At 41.3% G+C, this 26,210-nt stretch overlaps 1 protein-coding gene across 3 annotated transcripts in view; it reads right to left on the bottom strand.

Moving 5' to 3' along the window:
• The window catches only part of LOC136864335 (inactive phospholipase C-like protein 2), a 786,053-nt gene that overhangs the window by 226,159 nt on the left and 533,684 nt on the right, over nucleotides 1–26,210 (bottom strand). For all 3 annotated transcript variants that reach the window (XM_067141176.2, XM_067141177.2, XM_067141178.2), the window contains exon 8: nucleotides 8,314–8,517. In XM_067141176.2, the coding sequence (XP_066997277.1) occupies nucleotides 8,314–8,517 (204 nt within the window). The remainder of the gene's footprint in view (nucleotides 1–8,313; nucleotides 8,518–26,210) is intronic.

Below are 26,210 nucleotides of genomic sequence, written 5' to 3'. Positions count from 1 at the left end.
GTCAGCCTCGTGTCGGTAGATTTACTGGCATGTAAAAGAACACTTGCGGGACTGAATTCCGGCACCTCGGCGTCTCCTAAAACCGAAAAAGTAGTTAGTGGGATGTAAAGCATAGAACATTATTTTTTATTAAATAAATGTCAAGGAGAACTGCAAGTCTACGTCGAAGGAAATTAACTTGTAGCTGCAGCATCTTTGGCGACCAAGGCCTATGGTAACGTCTACTGTGACGGTACTTCCGTCTTACGTTATGTTACACAAATTTCCGGATGACCCCAGCCATAAAGCATATTCATGTCAAAAATTGAAATAGGTAGGGCAAGCAATAATGATAACAAATTACATGTTTTTACTTGTAGTTCAGTTCAATATTCCTATCCTCCATGGTGGCAAAAATCTATATAATTCCGTTATGAAAATTGTGACGGTTTTTCTGTTCCCTAAATAAGGTTTTTTCTATGGATTATACGGTCAACCCGTTCAGGTGACCGTGAGTTGTTGAATTCCGGCAGTGGGTCTGGATGCGTTTCAGAGTACAGGAACCTATTTCTGCAGTGGCACTTGAAGCTGGTATCGTCATAATTAATTTTATGAGTGTTGACAGTTGTGAGAAATTTTCTCTAAGGTTATTTTTTATTAAATAATCATTCAATTTCAAGACTGGATCAAATATGAATTACGGTGAACTATAGATGTAAGAGAGTTCGGCATTACGCCCCGCACCATGAAAGAAATGTCCATAAGGTGAATGATTTAATAAGAGACTGAAGATGAGGTTTTGGGAAATTAGAAGAGTACTCTTCAAATGTTAGGAAATCCAAGAGGGCAAACAATTGCAACTGGTGTAGATCAGAAAAATCTTTCTTCAATATGAACTACAAAATTATCCAGTACTTCGTAAAACAGCCGCCGAAATGGCGTTTCAGGATTATCTGCAACACTGTACAATCGTTTCCTCTTTCTCCAAAAGTAACTGAATTACGTAGTCCAGTCATTAAGTTCTGAGACTGACCGCATGATGGCGCTGTGGTGCACTATAGCGCATAGGTGGCACCGCGGTATGGTACCATGTCAGTTAGTCTCTCGTCCCTGCAAGAGACAGTTGAGTGCATGCACTGGAAGCAGACGTACGGTCGTTGATGTGACGGTGATTTGAATGTGCCAGTCGGACCTTGACATGCCACAGTTTGAGCAACGGGCAAACATCAAGTTCTGCAAGAAATTAGGCAAAACTGCTGTCGAAACGTTTGAAATGATGCAGCAGGTTTACGGTGAGGACGCATTGAGACGCAGTGTTGTGTTTAGGTGGCACCGACGTTTTGTGCAAGTACGGGACAGTTTGGAAGATGATGTGCGTACTAGGGTTGGGCACTATGTCCCTGTTTCGGCACAATGTGGCGGTGCACAGTTATGCTCCGCTGTTCCAGAACACCGAGTGTCAATTGTTCCGAAACATTCTCAAGCGAGCCGGAGACACTGACTCGCGGTCCCATCAGAAGCGCCACTATGCACTGCCCTTCGCCTACTAGCTGAACTGTGCAGCGGGTGCACGGGACGCGGGACTGTAACTGCGCAGTGTAGAGAGAACTTCGAGAGGCAACATTACATGCTCCGCGCCAGTGGGAACTGGGAATGTGCCTGTACGGAACGTGCTGTGTGGTGTGTGCCTGTGTGTAGTTATGGCCATGGTCCAGCATTAAGCTGCAGGGAACGTGAACGAACAGTCGAAACACTGAAATTCGCGCCCACAAATCACGTTTAAAGGCTGCTTTTAGGTTAAGATTTTTCCGGTCAATATAAAATGCACATAACACGGTTACAATGGCAGTGCAGGTGTTTAAAAGTAACCAATTCAAGAATATTTTCACCAGTTGAATGTATTGTGACTAATTAGTGAGTAATAAATATCTCGAAAATTTCCCTCAACACTTTCTCGGGGATTGACGTTAAACATTAATGTGGACTTTAAGGAAACTTTTCAGCCCAAGAAAAATAGGGGTCGTCGCTTTGGAATTAAAAATATAACTGGACGAAAAAATTGTTATACTTTCGTGCTGTTAGGCCGGGCGCACATTGAGAAGCAGGTGGCCACAGAGCAGGGAAGAGCAGATCATAACAGCGCGAAGCTTACGAAACTGCGAAGTGGACGTTTTTTTTTCTTGCTAGGGGCTTTACGTCGCACCGACACAGATAGGTCTTATGGCGACGATGGGATAGGAAAGGCCTAGGAGTTGGAAGGAAGCGGCCGTGGCCTTTATTAAGGTACAGCCCCAGCATTTGCCTGGTGTGAAAATGGGAAACCACGGAAAACCATCTTCAGGGCTGCCGATAGTGGGATTCGAACCTACTATCTCCCGGATGCAACGAAGTGGACGTAAGCGCACATTGCCACGCAGGGTCTCGTCGGTTTTCAGAAGTAACATGTTTTCTTTAGACTCTGTGATACTGGGGCATCCAGTATAAAGAGGCTCTTTTTTTTCTTTTTCTTCAAGCATTCGCGATTTTTCTCATTTTGTTAGTCATCTTCACAATTTCCCTTGTGCTGATGGCAACGCGGTTATTCAGCTTAAGACAATCGCAATAAAAACAACCACCTTCGCCAGTTTACAAGACTGAACAAGTTTTCTATGTTACAGATGTTCGGCGTTCATATGGACTACGCAAAGAATTTAATTCATGATTAATTTTTATATTTTTACGTCGCACCGACACAGATAGGTCTTATGGCAACGATGGAATAGGAAAGGGCTAGGAATGGGAATGAAGCGACCATGGCCTTAAGGTACAGCCCCCCCAGCATTGGCCTTGTGTGAAAATGGGAAACCACGGAAAACTATTTTCACGGTTGCCGACAATGGGGTTCGAACCCCCTATCTCCCGAATGCAAGCTCATAGCAAGGCGATCCTAACCGCACGACCAACTTGCATGGTAAATTCATTAATAGGATCACAGTGGGGGAGAGGGAAAAATATGTACTTACAAATGTACTGCTAGATTTTCATCTAGTTGTCACAAGACACAAGATACTAAAATCAATCAACATTGACAATCTGTTGTGAACGCGTTTGCATTTATATTTGACAAGACATGATAAATGATTTTCCGTATTTATCTCTTCACATAAATGTGATGGTGGATGACGGCGACGGAGTCGGCGATGATGCTCTCCATAATCAGCATTAGATATTTGTCTTAAATTCTATATGTTGCGAGAACTTGGGTCACGGATTGTTTGCTATTTGTTTAACGTCGCACTAACATATCGAAGGTTTTCGGCGACGAAAGGGTGGAAGATTGGGAAGGTAGCGGGCGTGGCCTTAATTAAGGTACAGCCCCAGCATTTGCCTAGTGTGAAAATGGGAAACCACGGAAAACCATCTTCAGGGCTGCCGACAGTGGGGTTCGAACCCACTATCTCCCGAATGCAAGCTCACAGATGCGCGACCCTAACCGCACGGCCACTTGCTCGGTGGATTACATTTTAGGCCTTTCTCTAACCTACCTTGTTACGCAGCGTGAATAAAATGATTTATAGCCTAGACTGTAGTGCGTTATTCCCCGAATTTACATACCGATTTTCATTAAATTCTGTTCAGCCATTTTCTCACGAACATACATACATACATACATACATACATACATACATACATACATATATACGTACATACTGCATTGCAGTCCACATGATTCACATAGTACCTACAAAACATGGTGAGACTGAATGGCTGTGGTAAATTTCTCCTCCATTTCTTAACTAACTGCGTGACACGTGCGCAGGAAACTGTTTCGAAGACTGCGCGTGGTAGGCGGAAGTAGGTGCAGAACAAAGAGAACTGGCCTGCTCTGCTCTGCTCTGTCCTGCCCTGTCTGTCAACTTACGATGATGCAATGATTTGTGTAGATTACAAAAATCTGCTCTGCGCTGCACTGCTTTAGCTGCTTCGCCTGCGTCCCAATGCTCTCTGCACTTCGAATTCCTTCCCTCTCAACTTCCATTTACTTTCTTCAATATCTCGAAAATTTCTCTCAACACTTTCTCAGGGATTGACGTTAAAAATTAATTGGGACTTTAAGAAAACTTTTAAGCCCAAGAAAAATAGGGGTCGTCGCTTTGGAATTAAAAATATAACTGGATGAAAACATTGATGTACTTTCGTGCTGTTCTGCTCTCTGCACTTCGAATTCCTTCCCTCTCAATTTCCATTTACTTTCTTCAATATCTCGAAAATTTCCCTCAACACTTTCTCGGGGATTGATGTTAAATATTAATTTGGACTTTAAGGAAACTTTTAAGCCCAAGAAAAATATGGGTCATCGCTTTGGAATTAAAGATAACTGGATGAAAAAATGTTGACACTCCAACACAGGGCGGCACACAGCCGGTATCGACAGGCAGGCACAGCCAAGGCCAACTAATCTATCTAGTGCGGCCTTGGCACAGCACGTTCGGTTCAGGCACATTCCAGCTGAAGCGGAGCATGTCCTGTTGCCTCTCGAAGTTCTCTCTAGGACGCAGTTACAGTCCTGTGTCCCGTGTCTCGGCACTCTGTACCGAAACACTCCGCCTCAAGCTCCTAATGTTGCGGAACAAGTGAATGTTCTGGTCTACCCAACCCTAGTGCGTATTGGTCGGCCACAAACAGTTCGAACGGAACGCAAGATCCAAGAAGTTGCAACGTTGGTGCGAGCTAACCGCTCCCAGTCGGTAGACGATCTCGCAGCAGCAATAGGGGTCAGCCATGGTACTTGCCACAAAATTCTGACGGTTGACTGTGTTACCCAGAACAGTGTGCCACGAATCCTGTCGCAATACCAACGTGACGATTTGTGGTGACCTCATCAGTACTGTTGACGATGATCCGACGTTTCTCAACCGCATAATAACTGGAGACGAAACATGGTGTTTCCTTTCATCGGTGCATCCAGCAGCTATACCAACGTTGGCAAACGTGCATAAAGTCCAACGACGGCTATTTTGAGGGTGGACGTGGTTCTATTTAAGTGGTTAACGGCCAACGGCGACTATTTTGAGGGTGGATGTGGTTCTGTGTAGGTGTACGCCGTGTAATGCGGCATCGTGTGCAACATGCAGAGTCGTGTGGGTGCCTGTCTTCCAGGCGTCAAGTCTCAGAACTTAATGACTGTACAACGTAGAGTGTGATGCAGACAGAGACTCGTTTACTTTCCCCTTTCAAGAAACAACGTCGCATGCCATTATCTGTATCAATTTGAAGTGTACTTCAAACTTTGACAGGACAACATGGAAAATTTCCAACAACGAAAACCTTTAGCCTAATATCTCGTTTCAGGGTCAATTTCTCTATTATTAGCAACAATAGGTCTATGCTAGAACAACTGGATTAATTTGTCTTCGTGAATTTCTATAATCCGATTGTTGTATAATCATCTTGTTGATTAATTCATTAAGAGTGTAATTTCATTTGGAGGAATGTGAAAAGATTATACAAATCCAGAAACTGTCATCAGAAATACTTTACAAGTCCTTATGTTCTTCACAGAGTCCTACAAAATTAAGTTTAACTTATGGGCATAACAAATTGTAAATAATGCTTGCGGTTATTTTGATTGAACTTTGGCTGCCAGGCCATTACACTGTCCAGTAATGACGGCTGCACCATCATACGCTTGAGCAAATAATTTAATGCCTGAATCGAATTCTTCCAAATGCTGAAACACTATCTGTGAAATCTGCTCGGCTGTACGATCATCACTCACGTCAGTGAATAGAATGAACCTTTCTTGGATTTCTCCTCTTCAGTCAGCATACCTAAACACTACATACAACTGAGATTTCATAGGAATATCTGTCGTTTAATCCACAATAAATGCAACAAATTGAGCTTCCAAGATTTCCTGTTTACTTTTCTGCATTAAATATTCCGCACACGCTTCTATTAATTCAGTCTGTAATTGATGTTTGTCCGGAAAAGACAGTACTATTATTTATGTTACTTTGCAAGTGGGGGTCTCTCTCCACCATAACATTCAACAACTGCCTACAATTTCCTTGGTTTGAAGAGCTCTCTGAATCATCGTGAACTCTGAAAGATAGTTCTTGAAGAGCTAAAAAACACGTAGCATCAAAGACTTCAGAAACTCTCGGTTACTTTTCGCTTTGGTATTGAGTTTCTCTACATTCGCATGATAAGCTTTGCTCAGGCAAAATTCTATTCTTGCCTCTGATATTTCAAACTCTTTTAGTGAAACTGGAGCACTATTGTGTTCCTCCGTTTGTTGATGACGTTTACGGAGAATAGTTCCTAAATTATTTAAGTCAGTCACACCTTCATTGTTCCGAGTACTATTCCGGTTGCAAAACAATAAACATGGCAAATATAACAGTTTGTTTAAATGTCTACACTCACTTAACCTCGGCATTTCTGTGTACTTATAAACAGAGAAATTAAGTTTCAATGTTTTGCCGCCAGTTTTATGAAACTGAATGAAGTTGGGTAATGATGGTGTAGGCCGCCCTTAAGAAACAAGTTCCTTCTTTCCTTGAAAGCTTAATGAACTGAACGTTTTTTTCTTTCATTAGTCCTTTTATAACACAATCACATGGTTCACTTACTGGATATACTCGCATTACAAGACATATTACGACGCACTTATTCAGTACACGCTTGGGATCTATAATAGCCTGCTGTCGGACGAACGATCACTTCCTCACTGCCCGGTGTCTGGAGCACAGTTCCCCTCTAAACCCCGCCTTCCTCCTGCAGCGTTGACGTCACCTACAGCCATGTGGATTCAAGACATCCTCACACCCAATACCAACTCCTCGGAGTAAAAGTCTTTCCCATAGTGCCTTTCAATAATGTTGTTAATTGTGATTTGTCACTTAGTTTTCAGTTACGGCAATGAATGTTAATAACAGTTTATACAGATAAATTGTTGAGTGAGCTGTGAGGGTTGGAATATTACAGTCCGGCCATTTCTTGACTCCTTGATAAGATATGATCCTCACATCCTATGGAATAATCGCCACTGGTTCAACTGAATCAAACTGCTCTACCGAATTATCTCCAGAATCGTCATACCGTTTGGGAATCTTTCTCCTTCTAGGCATGAATGAATTGTCGATTGATCGTACGACATGGTTCATGATTGGGAAACCCACATAACAGAAAATTACAACGATTGAACATGCCTTGCTCGAATACCTCCACTTCATTGTGCTAACTCACACTTACGAAAAATGTTTTCCTATAACTCGCAATTCTGCACCTCTTTTGACTGTAAATGGATAACATGTTAATTGGACTGATTACTTCTGTGGAAAATCCAAGCAGTCAAGGTAGCTGTCGTAGCTGTCAGTCAACTCATCTCTCAAGCAACGTTTCAAGAGAAGCACTCCACTCTCTTCCCAAACCCATTAGCGGGAGTTCACCGGACACTCTGGATACAATCCCATTAGCGCAGCTCAACCCATCCCGCAGCAGACCGAGAAAACAAGACTTGTGACTTTCTTTTTAAATCTTGTTACACTGTAATTCTCGACTCGGGGCTACGAAGATCCACGTTTTGAGGAACTTAACGTCTAGGAGGAGAAATTTTGGAGAGTGAAAATGGCACTCTTCTCCTCTAAGATCATTTTTGGTAAGCAGAAAACCCCCTTTCCCAAAGTCGGTGACACTGAGTGTGCATATGCTCCACGGTAACTCATTTCAACACGTTATCAGTGCAACAATGGATAGTCGGCGCTGTTTTCGCTGGATTCTTATGAATCACCCACTTTAGAGACAAGATGGCTTGGTTTGTTGATGAAAGCCCTCAAGAGCAAAACTTTGACCTCCGATCAAGCGGTTCCTGATGCAGCGAAAGAGTGGTTCAACCAGTAATCTGCGTCGTTGATTGTGGAGTGCATAGAGAAACGTTTTTAGAGTTGGAAGGGGTGCCTGAAAGCTGTGATTATCTGTAGACTCTCAAACTACCATCAGTATGGTGGCGTTTTGATTTAGTGTATGTTGTCATGGTGTATGTTTCTAGGCACCGAACAACCCTTATATATAGTATATCGTACTTTTTCACTGTAACCTACAAGTGAAAGATTTGGAGACTATTTCAAGATTTGTTTGCGTGTAACTATTCATTCTACTTGATATAAACTACAGCACTTGTTATAACATCCAAACACGCAGTCTTAGAAGAAATTTCACCGTTGGACGGCTAAGTCTGCCTCTGTATGCGTCTGCAATAGAGTAGAGCAATGGCACGTCATGCGGTGAAAGCACCTGTGAGACCAAACCTAGTTTTGTGCTTCATTTAATGGTATTTATGTGAAAATGTACCTTTAATACAGCGACAGCCATTTCCTAAGGCTCGTATGAGGCCCTCTACACTGGATGGCCCCTTCAACTGATCCTCCAACAGGTACGTGTTGTGGGACGTAGAGATGAAGTAGTGAGCCAGGGGACAGCTCATATCCTGGCACACTTCACGTTGGGCTGGATCCAGGATATCACATTCTTCGGACAGCAGGTATTTAGTGAAACCTGTAAAATGATTACACAGTATGAAGTTACGCACCCGCGTGCAGTTTGATAAATTGTATCGAAGAAGGCATACAGGGTGTATCGTAATTAATAGCGCAAATTGAAACAGCTGTAAGTACTAGAAGCGAAAATGTCTTTGTAAATGCGAGTCCGCTAACGAGCCGTATGCGAGATAATTTAGAATTTGTAATGACCAGCCACCACTGACTGACTGTGTGTAAACGTCATCCTAGTTAGGAAATGTTGCCAATACAACATTAAGAAAAGTTATTAGATACTTTGGTAGAAGTGCAGTTGTTTTAATGAACTAGAAAACACTCGACACTTTGAACACTAGCTTTAACTACGAGTAAGTACACTGTACAGTCATTGTAACATGTAACTGTAACATACTACGTAAGACTGTTTTCTCGCTTATTAAAACAACTGCACTTCCACCAAACTACCTGAAAATGAAAACCTACAACCCGTTTTCCAGTCATTGACCGGGTCAGGGATGTAATGAATGAATCATATATAGGCTATTAGTACGATGGGGTCGCCACTACCAAAGTGATTTATTAATGACTGATAGTTGCTATGAAATGAGAATGGAGAGTGTTGCTGGAATGAAACATGACGGAGAAAACGGAGTACCCGGAGAAAAACCTGTCCCGCCTCCGCTTTGTCCAGCACAAATCTCACATGGAGTGACCGGGATTTGAACCACGGTACCCAGCGGTGAGAGGCTGACGCGCTGCCATCTGAGCCACGGAGGCTCACCAAACAACCTAATAACTTTAATTTATGTAGTATTGGTACCTTTTCCTAACTAGGATGACGTTTACACACAAGTCAGTGGTGGCCGCTAACCACAAATTCTAAATTTCTCGCATACAGCTCGCTTCTAGTACTTACAGCTGTTTCAATTTGCGCTATTAATTGTGATCCACTCTGTATAAGTCATAATTAGAGACAGACACAATATGACGGAAATTTAGCCAAAATATGAAATTTATTTTCCCGAAACATGAAAACAGTCCGGCTCCATGGCTGAATGGTAAGCTTATTACCTGCTGATTCAGAGGGTCCCAGGTTCAATTCCAGTACGGGACAGGGATTTTAACTGAGTATGGTTAATTCCTTCGGCCCGAGGACTAGTTGTTTGTGTTTGTCTTAATACACGTCTCCTTATCTACATGCAACACACTACACTACAAACTACCATAGGAGCACGCCATAGTGAATACATAGGGTTAGCGTCATCAATCAATCAATCAATCAATCAATCAATCAATCAATCAATCAATCAATCAATCAATCAATCAATCAATCAATCAATCAATCAATCAATCAATCAATCAATCAATCAATCAATCAATCAATCAATCAATCACCACTGATCGGCATTTAGGGCTGTCGCCAATCGCAAATTTTCTTCCTTTATATGAATATTTGACCCAATTTGTCCTCTTGAATTCCAGCTTTACCTTCATATTATGATACTTTCTACTTTTGCTATTTACTTTACCTCGCACCGACACAGATAGGTCTTATGGCGAGGCCAAGGAATGGGAAGGAAGTTGCCGTGGCCTTAATTAAGGTAAATTGGAAACCACGGAAAATCATCTTCAGGGTTGCCGACAGTGGGGTTCGAACTCACTATCTCCCGGATGCGAGCTCACAGCTGCGCGCCCCTAACCGCACGGCCAACTCGCCCGGTTCCTTTGTACTTTAAAAGACCCCAACCATGAAACAGGGGTAAATCCACAACAAGAGCGAACCCAAATAAAATGGGAAAAAGGCCAAGAAGAAGAAAAAAGATGAAAATATGAAAATAAAATTCCAAATATGAAATATGTTTTTTAAAGCTAAAATATATTTGTCACTAAAACCAATTCGAGCAAGTCTACATCATTATATACAAAGGAATCCTTTACAGAATAAGTTTTGTCTCTATTTTAAAATACTATACTAAAAGAAATAAAATAAATCTATACATCTCAATATAGATATTAAATAACCTTTCGGCTTCACGAAAGCGTTACATTGAGGAAACAAAATAAATCACTGGTTACTTTAGCTCGACTTAACACTCGTTACAATAAGCTACAAGCAACTTATCAATATTTTCTGGCAAAAGGTTCCTTGTTCTATTAGTTAGTATTGTTTTGTTCGATGAAGTAGAGGGCTCAGGTGTTCTGGGCCGACTGGAGGGGGCAAAATTTGATAGTCGATCAGTGTTGCCAGACTGCTGTTGGAATGAGTTGCTTGTATTTTTTCAGACGACTTTCCTGAAAAATTGTCTCTGTACAATATCTGACAAACCCGGTTTATTGCTAATGGAAATGTTAACAAAGAGAGAGAGAGAAAGAAACGTGGTAAAAAGAGAAACGATATCTGTTCTTAAAAGCGAAAAATTATAAATCTTACAAAATATGAAGTTAGTTAATATGACGATTTTCACGAAATATGAAATTTTTAATGAAAATATGATGAAATAAGAAAATTTAGCGCTCAAAATGATTTGTACACACTTCAAATCATAAAATCCTTGTCCTCTAGTGTGAGCAGTCATGGTTTAGAATAGGCCTAAGATATTTTGTATTTAGTCTGACGCTAGTCATCACCATCTGTCTATAATCCTTATTTAGTACGTAGCAGAACATAATTACGTTTCGCTTAATCGTCAAACAAGGAAAACATAGAGAAATAACAATGTTTTGGGTTTAACATACCATAACTACTTATATGTTTTTCGGAAACTCCAATGTGCCAGAATTTCAACCCGCAGAAGTTCCCCTACGTGCCTATAAATCTACTTATACTAGGTTGGCGTATTCCAGCACCTTCAAATACCACTGAACTGAGACGGAATTGAACCCACCTACTTGATTTCAGAAATCCAGGTCTCTACAGTTTGAACCATTCAGCCACGTGGTAGACAAACATTGCTTTCGCGTTGTCACCAGCAGCTATTTTGATAACGTCAGTAGGCTTAATAATTATCATAGGCCATAGCTCTAGGAAAACCAAGAGAGTTGACTCAAGACCGTCTCTATATATAAAGGCCTGGATGTACTTTTCGTGACGACGCCGAGCCAGGTGTACTTTTCAAGCAATTCTAACCTTTCATAGAATTGGACCAGAAATGGTTGATTGCTGGAAATTGTATTACCGCCAAAGGAATAATTGTGGAACATAGAGTAGAACAATACTTGGACTCTATTTAATGGAATTCATGTCCATTCTTGAAGTTTTAAAATTATTTTATTATCCGCAGTGAAAGGAAATTTGCAAATAAAACGTATATTTATTATACAGGCTGTCCGGCTTGAGTGTGTAATATAATAAATATCTTGAGAAGTAATAGAGATTAGGTGGTTTGTTTCTACAAGTAGAGGAACTCAAAACGTTGTTTTACATTATATACGCATCATTAATGGCGCGATAGACATCAAAACTGTATTCTACCTCCTTCAATGCGTTTTGTTGCATTGCAGATGTAGCATTTGTGATAGCTGCTCGAATGCTGCTTTTAAATGTGAAAACTTCATTTAACGTGTGAGTTTTTAGTTAGGTAAGCATCCCAATACTAATAAGTGGTTTTAAGTTACAGAGAATCAGCGAGATTAGTGTCTCATCTGTCTCTCTTCTTTGAAAGTTAGGTAGCTCAGACGACTGCGCAACATAGCTAGCTCTCTGTTAGGCTTGTTCAACGTCGTATCCGGCTGGAGTACCAACTGCAACTAAGTGACGATGTTCAGACGCCTTCTAGAAACCAACAGATCGCTTTCGATATCGGGCCACAACACCAAGCACGCTGAGGGTTTGGGGTGGGGAGGAGGGTGAAGTGTAATACAAGTATGGCGTCTGTCGCACCACTAATGATGCTCATTAGGTACGTAAAGAATCATTTTGATTTGCTCTACTTGTAGCACCAAATCGCCAAGCATTATCTCTACTACCTCTCAAGATATTCTTTTATCATTCATTCAAGTCGGACACGCTGTATGAAATGCCAGAGACATTATCACATTTTAATATTCATGAATTTCGTGGAACTGTGCAATAATAGAAGATAAAATACTAGATTTTTGGGAGAGACTTATAGGAACCTAGTTGTCGTATTGGTGGTCGATCGAGATCAACGTGAACTAAATTTATTCATAATGCCGTTTTTAAAGATGAGTTAAATTTTAAAGATGGCGTGTGGAAGACGTCATGTACATTTACCACGGCGTACAACATCTAAGTGAATGAATTACGAAAATCCCTCCTGTGACGTGATAATGGAATACTTGTACTGTCTAAAAACGCGGGGACGGAAGTCTCATTGTTTTCATTTGTTTGTTTTCATGTCATGTCATGCTTGCTGTGAAGAGTATTGCGGTCGATGGAGAGCTAAAACTCGCTGTAGTGTGAAAAGAATATCAGGATAATACTGAAGTAAAGGATTACGTGTTATTGTGAAATATTTCTGTTAAATTATCAGTGGACAGTAACAGATTGTGCCAACGCACGTGCTTTAGTTAAGTGTGGACATTTAAAATTCCAAGTGTACGCGGGCTGTGAATAAAGTAGTGGCAATATTGATAGAACGCAATATTTAATGAACTAACAAGTACAATTGTGTTACATTCCTTCAGTGTAGTCACCCGCAAAGTCCTTTTGCCAAATGTCGGGAAGCCGTAGGGGACCGTTGGCAAGGCGTTCTCTGGTGATGACAGCGATCTACTGCGCGGAGTACAGATGACACGTCAAGAAATCGGCGGCCTCGGAGGGGTTCCTTCAACTTCGGAAACAGGTCGCAGTCACAAATACTAAGTTCTGGTGAATACGGAGGATGTTCCAAGATCTCCGAATGCCGCAGTTGTCATGCAACACGATAGGGCGATCGTCTCGCAACAAACATGGACGTTTGCGCTGCACAGCCGGGCGCAGATGTCGCTCAAGAAATCAGCAATAGTAGTCACTGTTGACGGTTTGCACTTCAGGCACAGCATGCGTAAAAATAATACCCTCTAAGTCGTATGCCATAATCAGCATAACCTTCACCCGACAGGTCCCTGTCGAGATTTCTGTGGAAATGGCGAACCTGGGTGACGCCATTCATTCGATTGGCGCTTTAATTCAGGCTCGTGCCCACGTCTCAGTAATGGCGACAATACGCTGCAGAAATGCGTCTCCTTCGTTGCGGTATCTGCCGAGGTGAATGCAGTGTATACTGGTGCCATTTCTGCACGTCGTTGTGTTGATGTAGAACCCAACGGGGCACAGTTTTCCTCATGTTAAGGTATTTCTTCAGTATGTGCCTCACCGTTTGGTGACTGAGACCAACCTCCACGGATAATTCCCTGACAGTCCATCGATGGCCAACGGAAACGAGACTCTCACGATGTCAATCTGATGTTGAGGAATGGACGGCCGACCTGTGCGGTGCAAATCCGTAGTCTCACACCAACCCGCACGAAACGCCTTGATCCATCGTGCAACCGTCCTATACGGCAATGCATTCTCGCCACAGGCTTCACGTAATCCTTGTTAATATTCTGATGCATTTTTGCCACGGTAACCTCAATTTTAATCCACAAACGCTAATTATCTTTCAAAAATATGCTTTAGAGCGGTGACATCGACACTCTTCACGTCAACGACAGACAGCAACAGCACTCCCAACTGGATGCTCGTCAAATGCACACTACACATCGACATCAGCACCACCATATGCTATTTGCGCATGCCCGATCTCCTGCCAGTGTCTGGACAACGTTACCACTACTTTCTTTAAAGTCCTCGTACATTAGGAAGTGTACAACATGATATTAATAAGTTGATTAACTTACAGAGAATCAACGATGCAAGAAGTGATGAAATTACCTACAAGTGTGGCTCACCGAACGTTAATTAATGTCCATTATTTTCCTTCCGTAGTGTAGATAAAATTGTGATTTTTATAGAGTTTTTTTCAGAAGTTTAATAATTTTAATTTTTCGTTTAACTTACAGGTAGCTTAGGTGGAATGATGCCTTATATGAATAATTGGAAGGAGATACTAGGATCATCAGAATACTATGAAAAATGTTAAACTTGAATTAATTAACTAATTAATTAATTTGGAAGTAATAAATTGTTTCAAATGACCCGTGAATTATTATGAAATGCGTGTCGAACTCATTAACATGAATCTTGTGGTTCTGGAGTACTTACGAAATTTATGGTTATGGGAAGGACGATACGTTTTAGAGAAAAATGGTTGCTAAAGGTCTTATAGCATAAATAACAGGCTAACATTGAAATGATCTTCATAGTATCAAATCAAAAACTGAGACGAGGGAAGGATACCTCTACATTCCTGGAGGCACTATTGCATAGGAATGGAATGCGTTCTTCTGAATATTCGAATGCGGAAAGATTTAATTCGACGGTATTTTGATGTGGGTGTATATGTTCGTGCAATAAGGTAGTTGAGGACGACGAAAAATTACATGGACTCCCGACTTAGAAGACGCAGTGCTTGCTCGCGATGATATACACTGAGTGGCCAAACGTCATGCGAAGACACTGGATGTGGTGTTAATAACGAGTTTCTCCTCCGCGAGCCCTAAAAACGGCAGCAACCACACTGGGCGCTCGACGGGTAACTGTGAGTCAGGTCACCGCCCAGTTGAATGTTGGGAGTCAGGAACCAATTTCTGTCAGGAGGCAACTGCACCGCATAGGCTTCACCAGCCGACGACCAACTCGTGTCCCTTTGCTGACACCTCGACGCAGAGCTCAACGACGTGCATGGGCCCGCGAACTTCGGCAGTGGACCATAAAAGAGTGGCGGCGTGTTGTATGGACCGATGAATCCCGGTTCCAGCTGTATCGAACTGATGGGCGCGTTCTGGTCTGGACGGCGTTCTCAGGGTCGCAATTAGGCCCCGTTGTCCGGCTGCATGAAACTTTGACAGGTGCACATTATATGGACCTTCTTTCACACCATCTGCATTCCTTTCTGGCACTAGAGTACCCTGATTGAGATACCATGTTTCAACTGAGCTATCTCCCGTCTGGACACAACCTCGTTGACACGCAGAATCCATAGCTTCATGCGGCACACTCTCACGTGGCAGAGCCGGGAATCGAATCCGGGCCTCCGGGGTGGCAGTTAATCACGCTAACCACTACACTACAGGGGCGGACTCATTGGCCTGTACTGGCCAAAATAGGCTCCTAGGTGATCTGCCCAATAATGTTAGAATTTTATTTTTCTTAGTAAGGATTTTATAACACATAACACTTGTAGTAGTATGAGGGCTGTATGCGTTTCCGCTGATAATTTTCTTTTACCAGGTTGTCACAATCTGAATACAGTGAAATAAAATTTATGACCTTGTCAAAAACATGGTATACTTAATCAATTTAAGTGTTACCAGGATAACGACGGGAATCACAAAGCCATAAACTAAGGACATGGTGGCTGTATAATTACACAAAAGTACTCGAGACACCTCCACAGTCACCAGACTTAAATGTGATATACAATCTATGACATTTCCTGGAAGTACTCCGCCTCTGTGGTGTGCTGTTTAGTGTGATTAGCTGCCACACTCCGAAGGTCCGGGTTTGATTTCCGGATTTTCCACGAAATTTGAAAGAAATGGTACGAGGACTGGAACGGGGTTCACTCAGCCTCTGGAGATCAAATGAGCAGAGGGGTTCGATTCACACCTCGGACACCCTCGAAGTAGTTTTCCGTGGTTTCCTAGTTCTTCTTCTCCAGGCAAATGTCGGGATGTAACCTAACATAAGGCCGCTTCCTTCCCTTTTTCTTGCCTATCCCTTACAATCAATCCATCTTCTACAGCAGGTGAGGCCGCCTCAGAGAGGTAGTGGTCCTCCTCTCCAATTGCATCCCCAACCAAAAATCTTACGCTCCAGTACACTGCCCTTGAGGCAGTTGATATGGGGTCCCTCACTCAGTCCGGGAGAGAAACCAAACCTGAACGGTAAACTGACTAAATTAAAAAGAAACCTTGGAAAAGGCCATTCGACAATACCAGATTTTGAAGAAAGGTAATCTGAAGACGGCTTTATATGAAGATTGTGAGAAAATAGATCCATCTTAGTGCAAAACATTGGTACAAACTCTGTTTAACCTTTAAAAAAATGTTAACTGGTGTCCTCATTCCGACATGTTGCAGATCTTTTCAGGCACACCCCCAGAGGAGGTGAGCTTTGTGTACCAGTTTAACCAGGTAGCAGCGGGTTAGCTTTAAAAATAAGCTGGTGCGCTAATAAGTCGCTTATGCATCATAACCTCAGGTTGCAATGATTATGCGGGTCCCGCAGGGTGTGTTTCTATAGTTTTTGTTGTTGTGATTCATCCGCAGGGGCCAGTCCTAGAATTTGTCGGTAGAGAAGTTGAACCATAACTCGCTGTGTAAAATGTGATATCTACCTGTGCCTCTCCAAGGAAAACAACTCTTTTCAAAATTGTTCATACACATGTCTGATGTTGAGAAATTACCTGCAAGAAGCAGATTAAATGGAACATCTAAGTGAATCTTATTCGTATACATTGCTCAAGCTATGTTATAAATTTGTTCTCATTATTTGGTGTTCCCTCACGAAATAATAAGGTAGTAACGAGCAATATAAGTTATTTTACCTTTGTCAATCCTTTTCTGGTCACATAACTGGAACACTTGTTCAATAAACACCTGACTGCACGATTGTGCAAGTATCTTTCAATAAAACTTATGGTAGAAATAATTATTTTTAGTAAATCTTCTCTTTTCCGGACCGTGTACTCATCGCAAAAATACCCTTTTTAAAGAAAGGATCAACAGAACATTTTCAGGCGAGAAAGGTTTAAATCTCTGACCGTACCGGGAATTGAACCCGCACGAGGACGCTAACTATTACGCTACGGAGACGGACACATAACAGTTTAAGAGCCGTCAAAAGTGCTAAAGGATATACTAGAAAGCAAGTGCTTTTCTTCAGGGGGAACGCGGGGGTACGCGTACCCATTAACATTTGAAGACTGTAGACATGATATAAGCTTTCGAGCTGATCACAGTTCTCTGCGAAATGTAAAGAATTTCACCTTATTTTCTTGATACGACATAAGCCCAAAAGCCTATATTATGTCTATAAGTACGGGCCGTGAAAGCATCAATGGCAACATTTGAAGACTGTTTAAGAAAAAATATTGGTACATTTCTATCTAGTTCGGCAAATATAGTATCCGACTTGAGAGTTCATCGATCAACTGGCGTCAACGCGCTGTTCACAACAGCTGGAAAAGATCTAGAGTAATCTTCGATTTAAATTGACCTATCGAATCAGTTTCTCTTGGTCGGCAACTCGGCACTAAGCAGCAGAATCGAAACATTAGGCCATATTATTATCTGCTCGACTAAAGCTTTGTAATTGCTAACTTATTGGAAGAAATTTTACTCGTTTAGGCAAAGTGAACCCCTGAACAGAAACGATTTGACGGTACATACTCTAATAATCGTGAAAAAGGATGGTCTGTTCTTATAAGCACGTAAGCTAATGTTTGGTAGCGAGTACGGTTGTTGTTTTGTGTGTGTGGTTAGTTTTGAAGGATGAAGAAAATGACGAACTATTTAACATCCACTCGGGCATCGAGAAAGCTGAAAGTTTATGATTCAAATATAAGCAATGACGGGGAAACGCCAACAGTGTCGTGTGGTGATACAAAAGAAAATCACAACAAAGAGCTCTCAGCCGCGTGTAACAGTGGGACGGAAGCATTCCCGAATGCTGGGATTTTGAGAAAAATATGGAATTTTGCAGTAAGTACGAATGGTTGTTATTTAAAGATAAGAAACGTGGCTGCAAAATATATAAAGAATTTGGCGACTTGCGAACTGAAAGCACATCACGAGAGATGAATATTTCACAGCAATGGGTTTCAGTTTCTGTTTGTGCAACTGGTGGAACTGAAAACGAATGTCAGCAAATGCTATCTCTCCGCAAGAAAATATTTAAACATAAAGAGAGTTCAGGTCATCAGGCTGCAGTTAAAATACTAAAAAGAGCAAAACTGAAAATTTTGGAAACTGCATGCACTAAGGATTTCGAGAAAGAAAAGGACATAACTGCCAATATATTTCGAACAGCACGTAAAGTAATTAAGGAAAATCGAGCCTTCCATGATTTCGAAACTGAAATTGACATGCAGGAGTTGAATGGCGTTCATATCGGCCGCATTCTTCATTCACTAACGCATGCATAAATATTGTTTCTCATATCGTAACAGAAATGAGAAATAAGGTAGCAAACATGACAGTGCATGGGAATAGTAAAATTGGCTTCCTTACAGATGAAAGTACCACTCTCGGTCAGCTATCATCACTGATAGTGTACTTGTAGAAAACACTTCCAGATATGAATAAGCCAAGTAACATTCTTTTGGGAATTATCGAATTGCGAGATGTCACTGCTGAAGGTATATTTAGTGTATTGATGAGTTGTTTGGGATCATGGGGTTCAATGATGAGTTTCTGAAATAGAATCCTTTTACAGTCTCAACTGATAGGACTACAGTAATAGCCTAGTGGGAATGAAGAAGGGTGTAATTACCTAAATAAAGCAACAGTTTACCTATGTTTTGTTCTGGCATTGTGTCAAGCACAGGCTAGAGCTTTCCGAAGATGATATTGTGAGACATGATTTCCCCGCACATGTAAACCACCTCAAATCTTTCCTTGATAAACTGTATAAAGTTTACCACCAGTCACGTAAACATGTCATGGAATTGAAAGCTCATGCAGAGGATCTTGAAACCGTACTCCTAAAAATTGCAAAGATTCTAGATACAAGATACGATGCTTCTAGCTTTAGAACAGACTCAGCTGTGTATAAACAATTTGAAGTTTAAGTGGCACATTTCAAAAGAGACAAAAATGAGTGGAGGACTCCTTAAACGCATAACCAATATGAACTTTATATTAGACCTTGCATTGATATGTGATGCTCTCCATGAATTGGCAGAACTTAGTGATGACTTGGAAGCCCGTGACATTACAATTTATTTGACCCATAAGAAGATATGCCGGCGATTTTTTACAACCTTTTTTACGTTGCACCGACACAGATAGGTCTTATGGCGACGATGGCATATGAAAGGTCTAGGAGTGGAAAGGAAGCGTCAGTAGCCTTCATTAAGGTATAGTGCATTTGCCTGGTGTGAAAGTGGTAAACCAGGGAAAATCATCTCCAGGGATGCCGACAGTGGGGTTCGAACTAACTATCTCCCGGATGCAAGCTCACAGCTTCGCACCCCTAACCACACAGCCAACTCGTCCGGTTAAGCCAGCGAATTAATATGTTTTTTTTGAAAGAGAAACAAAACATGACCCATACTACACTGAAGCCTTCGAAACAGATGCACTGTTAATGTTTCAACGCGTGAATTTTGAAAAAAGGAGCAAGAACTGAAGGGAATTACTGAACCCATAATTCTACGATGAAAAATAATTGCAGATATTTATTTCAGCTACAAATAACATTTTGAGAGTATCCATGTTTTATTTCGAGAGTCTCGCTTCCCCGTGGGGACAGAACTCACTGTGACGAGCGAGCCATCCTCTAGTGAAATGCCGGGACACTTCGGTTGATATCGAGTACTGACTAATTTAGCAATTTTGTAAAATCCTTCACAACGAGAGATTTTGGCGACATGGTTAATCCAGGAATAAAGGATCAAAATTATTAATTCACATTACTTGGAGACAGAATCCACAGGGTGAATATAAATGCAATTAAGCCTGGAGGAAAGTTGGCATCCATACTCGCGGATTTGCGACTCGTGTCGAGATTATCTCTGAAGAAAGCCCGCGGAGATACATATCAGAAATAAATTTATTATGCCCGTTTCAAGTATGGGAAAAATATAAAATTAACACCATAGTGAATTATAATTCTGTCTGAATTTGTGGAATAAATTTCAAGAAAATTGGTCCAGCGAATGTGGAATTAGGATATTGCACCACCAAGCTTCATGGTGAGGGTAGCGTCCTCTCAGAGGGTATAAAATAAATCCCCTCCACCTACATTACACATTCTATCTGCAGGTCTGGACGGTGGAACCCACGTCGCTCGTCTATAAGAAAGTGCGGGGTTTATTTCTCAAAATAACTTAAGTTATATATTCGTGTCGATGGTTCAAGTAGAATATTAAATTAAAGGTGATAGAAATTTTCCTGAGCTTCCGCCGACGAAAACTATGAAGACATAGATATCTGTTTAAAATACGTAGCTGATTTCCTCTTATTACATTGTGTGTGTTTGATATTGTCAAAGGGAGTCCGGAGGCTAGTCAGAGAGAGGTCTGATTTCTGTTATCTATTGAAACACTGGCCGGTTATTAGGGTGAACTAAAGCAGAGTCCTGGGAAACATTCGCAGTCGCTAGTAGAGAGGGAGGTTCGTCGCATGCTAAAACGCGAAGGAAGTGCGTCATTTGCGTCGTTAATCGATAGTGAGTGTAAAATCTGTGTATATTTAAGATATATATATATATATATATATATATATATAAAAAGGTGGTGTATCCTGTAGCCATGAGCGGCTAAATACGAGGTCAGCTGGCTAAATGTAGCCGGAATCTCCAAGATGACTACTTGTTACAGGTCTGTCCATATTTGTATTAATGTTATAGATAGAATTTGTTTGTCCCAATAAAAGGAATTCAGTGCGTGTCTCGAATTAATATTTAATAATGATCAGGCGAAAGTGTTATATTTCTGGTCGTCGTGCGAAACTCTTTAGGGCAGTAAAAGTCACGTTGAGAAGTTGTAAAATGCGAAGTTTAAATAATGTGTTAAAATTATTTGAGATATTGTTCAAACTGAGTAAATTTAGGAAGGTGATAACGATCACGTAGTATTGGTGAATGCAATAATTTCGAATATCGTATGAGTTCAGAAAATTTAGTCATAATAATAATAATAATAATAATAATAATATTTACAGCCATATAAAATTTTCGATGTTAAATTTGTACTTAACAGTAATGTTGAGTGAGATTTGCGTTCGTCTCGAAATCCAGTGAAGTCTGATAAAGTTATATTTATTCGTGGGAAGTTAATTTTTTGACATCGTGTATGTCGGTGATATAGGAAATCACGGTGTGTTATTGTTTTCTTGAGATCTGAAAGTTGTAATAAAATGAATGAAAAAAGTTTTCTTATAAAATTGTTCGTCGTGGGAGTATTGAGGTTTGAAAGGTTTTGAAACAGGAAGAAATGGTTGTACCGGAATGATATGTTGAGAGAATAGTTATGTAGATGTTGAAGGCATAGGAAGCCTGTATTTCATGAGTAATGCCACTGTAATGATAGGCGATAAAGATGAGTTTTGAGACAGGCTATATTTGTCGATGGCGAAGAATTTTTGAGACAGGCTGTATATTAAATGTGATATTTCTGAGGCAGGCTGTATTGAAATTCCGTTAGCAATCCGGAACAGCTGACCGGGTGAATGTTGGGTCGAAGTGAGTGATTTGTGACGCACATTATGATTTCAAGTCAAGATCTCCCCGTGAAAAACAATTTCTGTAGAAGATTGTCGCTCTTGGCAGTTAAGTCCAAATGATGATTCATGTAAAGTCAGCATTATGAATGTTGTAGTACGCAACCTCAACGACAGAAGGGCATTCTGAATACACGGTTAGTGACATTTAGTTGTTGTAACAAATTTCCATTCAGTATATTTTCATGTTTGTGGGTTACTGTAGTCACGTCCTATTTCGTGAACCATGGGCAACGGCTGAGTGGCCTAGTAAGTGGTCCTGAGAGTCGGGATACCAGTTGCTATGGAATGGGAGTGGGCATCTCGGACATATTCTGAGTCGTGGCCCTCCTTGTACTCAGGCGGCTAGGACTATACAATTCACCGGTGGTCCATAACCCGTTAGAGGAGAGATCCTCACTTGGACTATGTGCAAGTAGGGCAGCATCCTGCTTCATGAATTTACCGAGCTCAGAACACTTTAAGCAAGCCTCGGACCTATGGGAGTAATGGAGTCCCACTCCCATTTGACAGGCGAGGGACTCCTTGGAAACAACTTGGCGAACGAAATGGAATTCGATGGGGAGCTATCAATTTTAATGGGGCTTATGGAAGAAAGGAGGTAGAACTGGCTGAGTCAGCAAAGAGGATGCATCTGGATGTGCTAGGAGTAGGTGATATTCGGGTAAAGGGAGATAACGAGGAAGAGATAGGAGATTATAAAGTGTACTTGACGGGTGTTAGAAAGGGAAGGGCAGAGTCTGGGGTAGGGCTCTTTATCAGGAATACCATTGCACGCAACATAGTTTCTGTTAGGCACGTAAATGAGCGAATGATGTGGGTAGATTTGTCAGTGGGAGGAATTAGGACAAGAATTGTGTCCGTGTATTCACCATGTGAGGGTGCAGATGAGGATGAAGTTGACAAGTTTTATGAAGCATTGAGTAACATCGTGGTCAGGGTGAACAGCAAGGATAGAATAGTGCTAATGGGCGATTTCAATGCGAGAGTTGGGAATAGAACTTAAGGATACGAAAGGGTGATTGGTAAATGTGGGGAAGATATGGAAGCTAATGGGAATGGGAAGCGTTTGCTGGACTTCTGTGCTAGTATGGGTTTAGCTGTTACGAATACATTCTTCAAGCATAAGGCTATTCACCGCTACACATGGGAGGCTAGGGGCACCAGATCCATAATAGACTATATCTTAACGGACTTTGAATTCAGGAAATCTGTTAGGAATGTACGAGTTTTTCGCGGATTTTTCGATGATACAGACCACTATCTGATCTGTAGTGAACTAAGTATCTCTAGGCCTAGGGTAGAGAAAGTGAAATCTGTCTGCAAACGAATAAGAGTAGAAAATCTCCAGGACAAGGAAATTAGACAGAAGTACATGGATATGATTAGTGAGAAGTTTCGAACAGTAGACAGTAAGCAGGTTCAGGATATAGAAAGTGAATGGGTGGCATACAGGGATGCTGTAGTAGAAACAGCAAGGGAATGCCTAGGAACAACTGTGTGTAAAGATGGGAAAAGGCGAACATCTTGGTGGAATGATGAAGTGAGAGCAGCTTGTAAACGCAAAAGGAAGGCTTATCAGAAATTGCTCCAAACAAGGGCCGAGGCAGACGGGGATTTGTACGTAGATGAAAGAAACAGAGCGAAACAAATAGTTGTTGAATCCAAAAAGAAGTCATGGGAAGATTTTGGTAATAATCTGGAAAGGCTAGGTCAAGTAGCGGGGAAACCTTTCTGGACAGTAATAAAGAATCTTAGGGAGGGAGGGAAAAAGGAAATGAACAGTGTTTTGAGTAATTCAGGTGAACTCATAATAGATCCCAGGGAATCACTGGAATGTCTAGGAACAACTGTGGGGAATATTTTGAACATCTTCTCAATGTAAAAGGAAATCATCCTGGTGGTGTTGCAAACAGCCAAGCTCATGGGGAGGAGGAAAATGATGTTGGTGAAATTATGCTTGAGGAAGTGGAAAGGATGGTAAATAAACTCCATTGTCATAAGGCAGACGGAATAGATGAAATTAGACCTGAAATGGTTAAGTATAGTGGGAAGGCAGGGATGAAATGGCTTCATAGAGTAGTAAAATTAGCGTGGAGTGTTGGTAAGGTACCTTCAGATTGGACAAAAGCAGTAATTGCACCTATCTATAAGCAAGGGAACAGGAAGGATTGCAACAACTATCGAGGTATCTCATTGATTAGTATACCAGGCAAAGTATTCACTGGCATCTTGGAAGGGAGGGTGCGATCAGTCGTTGAGAGGAAGTTGGATGAAAACCAGTGTGGTTTCAGACCACAGAGAGGCTGTCAGGATCAGATTTTCAGTATGCGCCAGGTAATTGAAAACTGCTACGAGAGGAATAGGAAGTTGTGTTTATGTTTCGTAGATCTAGAGAAAGCATATGACAGGGTACCGAGGGAAAAGATGTTCACTATACTGGGGGACTATGGAATTAAAGGTACATTATTAAAATCAATCAAAGGCATTTATGTTGACAATTGGGCTTCAGTGAGAATTGATGGTAGAATGAGTTCTTGGTTCAGGGTACTTTCAGGAGTTAGACAAGGCTGTAATCTTTCACCTTTGCTGTTCGTAGTTTACATGGATCATCTGCTGAAAGGTATAAAATGGCAGGGAGGGATTCAGTTAGGTGGAAATGTAGTAAGCAGTTTGGCCTATGCTGACGACTTGGTTTTACTGGCAGACTGTGCCGAAAGCCTGCAATCTAATATCTTGGAACTTGAAAATAGGTGCAATGAGTATGGTATGAAAATTAGCCTCTCGAAGACTAAATTGATGTCAGTAGGTAAGAAATTCAACAGAATTGAATGTCAGATTGGTGATACAAAGCTAGAACAGGTCGATAATTTCTAGTATTTAGGTTGTGTGTTCTTCCAGGATGGTAATATAGTAAGTGAGATTGGATCAAGGTGTAGTAAAGCTAATCCAGTGAGCTCGCAGTTGCGATCAGCAGTATTCTGTAAGAAGGAAGTCAGCTCCCAGACGAAACTATCTGTACATCGGTCTGTTTTCAGACCAACTTTACTTTACGGGAGCGAAAGCTGGGTGGACTCAGGATATCTTATACATAAGTTAGAAGTAACAGACATGAAAGTAGCAAGAATGATTGTTGGTACAAACAGGTGGGAACAATGGCAGGAGGGTACTCGGAATGAGGAGATAAAGGCTAATTTAGGAATGAACTCGATGGATGAAGCTGTACGCATAAACCTGCTTCGGTGGTGGGGTCATGTGAGGCGAATGGAGGAGGATAGGTTACCTATGAGAATAATGGACTCTGTTATGGAGGGTAAGAGAAGTAGAGGGAGACCAAGACGACGATGGCTAGACTCGGTTTCTAACGATTTAAAGATAAGAGGTATAGAACTAAATGAAGCCACAACACTAGTTGCAAATCGAGGATTGTGGCGACGTTTAGTAAATTCTCAGAGGCTTGCATACTGAACGCTGAAAGGCATAACAGTCTATAATGATAATGAATGAATGAATGAATGAATGAATGAATATATTTCTTGTATTACGAGACGAGATTATCATTAAATCGGAAACATTGTGGGATGAGATATTGGACGTTATTAAAGTGGTAGTTTGTCTGTGTAGATTCACTGAATTTCGCTTCACTGGATATTTCGTGGATATGAATGTTTGGAACAATTAGATGGTAGGCGATTTTGGGCCTCGCTCTATAATTAAAGTGTGGATTTTGCTGTGGTGATGATTACTGTTTTGGCGATATTCACGTAATGTTAGACGTGTGCTGAATTCATTATTATTCTACCAAACTTCACTGCGTATGTCGAGATCATATTTGAGTCGTGGATTGTGTAGCCGCGCGTTATTTATTTTCAATTTCACGTTTATTGACGAGATAGGGACTTCGTTGCATTTCCAGACTTGCGTTCATTATTCGGCAGAATTTGTTTCATTGTGTGCTATAGTTTCGACAAGGTTTCCAGCTAAATATCAAAGAGTGTGTTTGAAGTTACGATTTCGCCTGGCATTTTAGAGGATGAGTAGACATCCCAGTTTTCGCTCGACAATAGATTTAGGACATTACGCGTATCATAGGAGTATACTGATGAGTAGACATCCCCATTTACGCTCAACGATAGGTTTAGGATGCGTGTGTGTATATAG

The sequence above is a fragment of the Anabrus simplex genome, chromosome 2 (assembly GCF_040414725.1).
Source record: "Anabrus simplex isolate iqAnaSimp1 chromosome 2, ASM4041472v1, whole genome shotgun sequence".
Classification (NCBI taxonomy): Eukaryota; Metazoa; Arthropoda; class Insecta; order Orthoptera; family Tettigoniidae; genus Anabrus; species Anabrus simplex.
The sequence above is the reverse complement of the archived record's forward strand: the minus strand, read 5'-3'. Positions and strand labels throughout refer to the sequence as shown.